General features: G+C 43.0%; 1 protein-coding gene across 1 annotated transcript in view; it reads right to left on the bottom strand.

The window, feature by feature from the left end:
- Positions 1-6,518, bottom strand: part of LOC109472771 (serine-protein kinase ATM-like) — a 26,546-nt gene that overhangs the window by 12,710 nt on the left and 7,318 nt on the right. Inside the window, 13 exon segments of the mRNA XM_019772626.1 lie at positions 93-204; positions 332-608; positions 977-1,148; positions 1,561-1,743; positions 2,129-2,220; positions 2,645-2,780; positions 3,129-3,314; positions 3,772-3,930; positions 4,356-4,460; positions 4,644-4,775; positions 5,105-5,195; positions 5,612-5,778; positions 6,288-6,512. Of these exon segments, the coding sequence (XP_019628185.1) occupies positions 93-204; positions 332-608; positions 977-1,148; positions 1,561-1,743; positions 2,129-2,220; positions 2,645-2,780; positions 3,129-3,314; positions 3,772-3,930; positions 4,356-4,460; positions 4,644-4,775; positions 5,105-5,195; positions 5,612-5,778; positions 6,288-6,512 (2,037 nt within the window).

Here is a 6,518-nt window from a genome sequence, read left to right on the forward strand (position 1 = left end):
GTATGTGTGTGTGTGTGTGTGTGTGTGTGTGTGTGTGTGTGTGTGTGTGTGTGTGTGCAATGTGGAAAGGACTAGACAGTATATTTTCATACCTGCAGAGTAAGTGTAGAGTTGTCAGACAGGGTACTGAGGCTGGACAGGGCACTACCCTGACTGTCCTGTGAACCCTGGGACTGCTGTGAGCCTTGGGCGTCTTCTTCTGCCCTGTTAAAAAAAAAAAAGAAACGAATCAATAAAAGTAACACTTTAACAAATCTCAATTCGTACCACAGTTAAAAAAGTTTCAAAAGTCAAGCCACAGGTACATTTACTAGTATATCATACAATACACTCTGACAAAGTCATACTTAATATCATCTAAGATACCTACTTCCTCTGTTCACAGTATATCTCCATGTACAGAAGTGATGTAAAGTAGGCCCCGCAGGTCTGGGCAGCCTTGGACACCTCCAGATAGTCCAGGTCCAGCCAGAAGTTGTTGTGCCAGGGCGTGGCCTTACGGCTGTCCCTTGCAGGCCTGGTCTGCTGCCTGAGATAATGCACCACGCGCAGCATGGTGTTCACCGACGCCTGGTCTAGTGCCGGTTTGGTGGGAAGGACCTGGGAAGCTGTAGATCAAGAAAAAAGGACGCTTGTATTTGAACTTGTAACAGTTTTGTGCTGTGATTTGTATCATAAAAGCATGGGTTCTAATCCAAGAGTAGACATTGGGGTTTTGAGCCCTATTTTATAATACATGCTACAGGTGCTGTTGGTTTTGTGATTTGGGGAGTCTCAAATATGTTTCAGAACAAAGTCTTATGGGTGCATCTATGCTGTGTGATAGCTATTAGTAGAAACATATCGATTCTGAATCACAGATTAGTAATAAGGTATAGGACATTAATTTTTCAGTGCACTGAAATAGGTCGAGATGCTTCACATTACCATCTACAACTTGGGCATCCCTAAATGTAAACAATTCCCTGTAACCTACCCTGAGTGGGGAGGGGTGTGGCTGAGCGGCTGGCTGTCTCAGCGGTCTGACAGTGACGGGAGAAGAAGGCTGACAGCTGCAGTGACAGCAGCTGTCTCGTGCTGTCCCTTCCCTCCAGAAGGATGCTGTGCACCAGGAAGGGCAGCAGCTGTTCACAGAAGTCCACCTTCACCTGACAGCACAGAGAAATGTGTACAATTTATAATTCTTGATCAGACATATAAATTAAAGAAATTTAAGATTGGGGAAATTTAAGAGTGCCCTTCACTTGTGGCATTGTCTGTCCCTTCTGAGGCTAAAGAATCGACACTGGTTAGGCTTTATTGGCAAGCAACTATAATCGCACAACTCCCACCAAATCTTGTCTTAGAAAGTAGTTTCACTTGTAAGTTGTTTAAGAAGTCTTATAACGAGGGGGACAACAATATACAATCTACATGATGAAATCATTTAAAAATGTTTGTTTTTCATGGCAAGTTGTTCCCCTCTCTTTTGCACCATCCCTGCTATCCACTCCCTTATCATTGATAACAAAGTTGCCCTTTTATTCCTTTTTCTTGAAAAACCATCCGTTTAACAAACACCTTGCACACAGGTGTCAGCAGACGGAGGACTTCATCGCCAACAGCTCCACTGTCAATCAAACTGCACACCAGCTCTCTGATCCAGTTGCCATGGCAACCAGGCTCGGGAATCCAGAGGGAGGCGCTTCCAAACGCCAGGGTGAACTCTGTGTCTGTGCAGGTCTTTACTGGTGGGAGGGGCAGCTGGAAAAAATAAAACTTCCTTTGAACACCTTGCAATTTGTATGTGACTGGACACATGCCACGAGAAGCATTCTGTAAGTTCAACCTATTAGCTTAGGATCTTTAGAGGGTATACTTAGTCTAGTCAATGCAGAATGATGTCAAATTTTGATGGACATTTTGACTGGCAGACATTTGATTATAGAATGCGTACCACTGACTGACATCATCTGCTAATAGGAAATTCTGTTACAGTAACAATACTGTTAGACACTGCAGACAAGATTGTGGTGAATAACACATAGAAAAATGGATGTAGGAGGAGTCATATAAAGTTGTCCTAAATTCATCTGAATTTTGTTTCTAAAAAAACAGATGGTCTGAAGATGGTATGAAGAGTTCAAACCTTTCTCTTCTGTAGTTTAAAAGGCTGCAGGTAACACAGAAGTGTCCCCTCCTCCTTCAGTCCTTCCTTGTACTGTTTGTACCACTCTGTACCTAAATAACACAGGGGAAATCAAGTTTAGGATGGAAATACAGAGAAAAGAGCAGACTTCCCTACCCTTGAGGGGGAGGTACATGTGATGAACTTGACGGAAATTATGAAGGCTTAAAAGACTACAACTGTAAACAAGGGGAAATTAAAGTGATTGTCAACAATCTTACAGTCAGTTCTCTAGTCCTTCTCAAGTTAAAATGACCCAAACCTATTAAAGTCACGTGGAAGTGTGACATCAGCAACGGACCAATGGTGCCTGGCAGTTGGTAAAGGCTTTGTCTGAATTCAACTTGAGAAGGACCAGAGTACTGGTCTCAAGCTTGATGGTGAGTGCTTTACTCTTGTGTCATTTACGGCCACAAATGATCTTTAGCTTGAACTTGAATGAAAGAAAGTATTACTAAACATTACAGTTGGGTATACCTGCAGCAGTTGACAGGATGAGCTTCAGACACTGTCCTGCTGCAGCTACCACGTCAACATCCTGGTCTAATAGGTACTCATCCAGCAGGTGCATGATGATGCAGTTCCTCTGCATCAAACTGTCATGGCTGAACACCTGTATGGTAAAGAAAAGGTAAGGTAAAGGTCCAAGTAAGGGCAGTTGGTTGTTAATCCACTGTGCGTAGGGAGCCTGGTCTAGGACACAGTTTTGGAAGGCAGAGCCCATCCCTCTCCTTCCACTGCCTTTAAACTCCACAGCCAAAGTCAGGTACCCATTTTACACCTGGTTGGAGTAAGGAAAGTTGTGCAAAAAGCCTTTCCTAAGGGCACCACGTAGAAACAAATAACATGCCATATTTGACAAGATTGTATGTTTTCCTCCATTTTGACAAGAACTACAGGAAGAACAGTGACGTAAGACTATGAAAGAAAACTGTAAAAACCAGAGACAGAACAAGCAAACCTGCATAGCCTTGTCAGCTGACGTCTTCTGTGCTCCATGCTTCAGAGCTATGGCAGACAGGTCCGCTGGACCGATCTCACCAAGACACAGGCCAACCTCCACCTGCAAGACGCTCTGAGCGGCATCTTGAGATGAAGATGAGACATCTTGAGACGAGGTCTGGCAGAAGTTGACGAGTGTGCAGACCTGGGAGACAGACAGTACAAGAACATATACTCTTCCAATCCCTGACTAATAATAGTAATATTGAAAATTTCATCTTTTTTAATGCACTTTGATCATCCTGTATTAAACAAACCCATCTCAAATTATACTTTTCACAGAGAAACGAGAGGAAGCCGAATCTCTGTATTAGAGTAGTTTCAGAGCTGATGTAGTTAGATTAGTATCAGTAGTCCTGTTTGTACTAGTACAAACATGTGTATACCTTTTCATCTGTTTACCAGTACTTAACCTGATAGGGCATGAATGAACAAAATGTCCAGACCGTGCATATGTACAAAATGACTAATAAACTGGTGGACGTACAAACCAATAAGTATCTGGTGTGTTACACTGAAGGGTGGTTATACCGGCTATACAGATACAGAAGCTGGTGTGTGTTATGTTGAAGGGCGGTTATACCGGCTACACAGATACAGACCAGCTGGCTCAGGATGTCTGTCTCGCCGCGCTGCTGGCCTCGTGTGATGGCTGTGAGCTGGACTTTCTCCTGGGTTAGCATGGCTCGCAGACTCCTCAGGCTCTCTACACTGCTGCCTCCTGGGGACAGCTGGACGGCTTGCAGGAAGTGATGGATCTCCTGGGATCGATTGATAGATTTTCATTTAATTTTTTAATTTCATTCTTTGCTTCAGGGCTTTGGAAGGCACAAAACCAAAGACAAAACTAGCTACAATTACATAAAACATAATATAATACTTAGTTGTGGAAAGATTATAACAAGCTATTTGTAAATCAGGCTAATGTATCAAATTCATCATGCAATAAAGTCCTTCTCCTAGAAATGTCTGAGTGGACATTTTATTAAGCCATCGTCTAATGTACAAATGTAAGGATGCATTTGTCAAAGAATTTGTTGCCTTCCTTCTTCTGGCTTCAAATATATCAGATGTTACAAATATGTGGCTATCTATCTACAGATCTGGCTAGCACTTGTGCACTTTCTATTTCTCTTTCTTGAAAAAAAATCCCTAAGAATAAAGATGTGCAATTACATAATAATACCTCTTTAAGGCCCACCACGCCCCCTTGCAGCCTGGCCCGGTGTAGCACCTCCCTCGCCCTCTTCAGTGATCGACACTCAGGCAGGGGGTCCAGAATGCAGATGGCCTTTGGAAAAATTGCAAACAATATTAACACTATTCTCTACTATCAGTTTGCATCAGCAATAGAATACATCCATTTCTTCTTTTACATATCATGTTAACAACCTTTGGAACAACAAGTGTCGTACGTCTGAAGATGGATACATAGAACATAGAAATGACAAGATTCTTTTTAAGATCTTCCCACCTCTTGAAGAGTCTCTTCCTTGTCGATGATGAGAAAGTTGATGAGACTGACAGCCTGTTTCCCCTTGTCCAGCGGACTCCCTACATAAGGCACCAGGGCACCAACTATCACGGGCAGATGCCGGATGATGGACTGGAACATGGAAGGGAAAGAAAAACATCATTTTGAATGTATGATATTGTATTTTCTATGTAATGCCAGCTCAGGAAAGAACAAGAAATTGTTATTGTGACATCAAGTTACATAGATATCAGACAAGTATGGAGGTGTTCAAACACTTTTGCTAGCTTTTTTGCTACAACTATAGTTGCATGGAACTCACTGTCACCAAGTACAGTAGAGGCATCCTCAGCTAGACAGTAACGGTTAGGTGTGACTGGTCATTCAGTTTTAATTGAGCTAATTATGTGTGTTATGCCAAATATACTTCAGTAAACCAAATCAAATTAAGAATATCTAACCTCTGCGCAGCATCGTAGAGCCTCTTGGCAGACAGAGGACAGGATGTCACAGGACAGAGAGAACAGCTCCACAGCGTCTTCTGTCTTCCCACTGAACAAACAACACAACTGTGGTTTACAACAAGGAGAATCATCATCTTTACATTACAGTGTGTGTCCATGAGTAGCTGTTTGACTGCATTGCATGGCATGGATGCTGTCCAGAATATACTGGTTTTGTCCTTGGTGCTGAATATGCTGTAATTTAACAGTACTTTCCTGATGGCAAATGTTTTGTCCTGAACAGAATGTCAATTAAAGAAATAAATTCCTTCTTCTATTCTTCTATCTAAAAGGAGATTGAATGAAAGATTTCAAACCCTCAGGAGTTTTTTTTAAGTATTGGCATAATCAAAGTGATGGTGATGTACATTTAATGGGCATGGGCCAGAAACCTTGCAGCCTGTGACTTTGCTATGTATGGCCAACAGACCAGAGTGTACTAATGTGTAGATAATATATATATACCTTCCTCCCAGCCTCCATGCCTCTGTAATCCTGTGCACCAGTGTATAGATGATGTCCCTCAGGATAAAGACCCAGACTCCGCCCAGGTTCTCCAGGTCTGACAACAGCAGAGCTGTGAAGAGTTGGTACATCCCCAGCACTCGCCTCTTCTCATGGATGCTCTGGGTCTGTGTAAAACATGGGAAACAAGCCATAACAATCAACCCCTTGGGGTGAAAGAAAGGAAAGATTTAAAATACGTCTCCAACACTTTCCTCTTCTCATGGATGCTCTGGGTCTGTGGCAAACACAGGAATCAGCGATTGCAGACTTCATCCCATTCATACTGTTTTGGGACTCACAGAAGTGACACATGCACATGTGTATGTACATGCTCATGAACTCACGTACACACACACAAGCAGGTACACACACACACACACACACACACACACACACACACACATACATACACACACACATGCACAAACACACACACATGCACAAAAACAACACCGTGTACTACAAGACACGTACACACACACACACACACACACACACATGCACACACAGACACAAATACATACACACACACACACACACACACAGACATAAACACATAAACACACACACAAAGATGCCTGAAATGTCCCAAATGTGTTTCAATGTAGTTTTACAACTTGACAAACAAGCCTACCTTTGTCATCCTTGTGGACAGAGCCAGCAGTATCTTCTGTAAGCTGTCAGGCTGTGACTTGGCCAGTAGAACGATGGCTGACTTCTGCCTGCTGGCGTGACAGCTGGTGAGATAGTCCATGGTGGCCCGAATGGTGTAGTGGGTAAAACACGGAGGGTTGGGTTCAGGGTCGGACGGTTTGATGAACTGGGGGACGTCAGGATCGTCTTTGGACACCTCGTAAAATGTCAT

This window comes from Branchiostoma belcheri, unplaced genomic scaffold (genome assembly GCF_001625305.1).
Source record: "Branchiostoma belcheri isolate BF01 breed outbred unplaced genomic scaffold, Haploidv18h27 scaffold281, whole genome shotgun sequence".
In the NCBI taxonomy this organism is placed as follows: domain Eukaryota; kingdom Metazoa; phylum Chordata; class Leptocardii; order Amphioxiformes; family Branchiostomatidae; genus Branchiostoma; species Branchiostoma belcheri.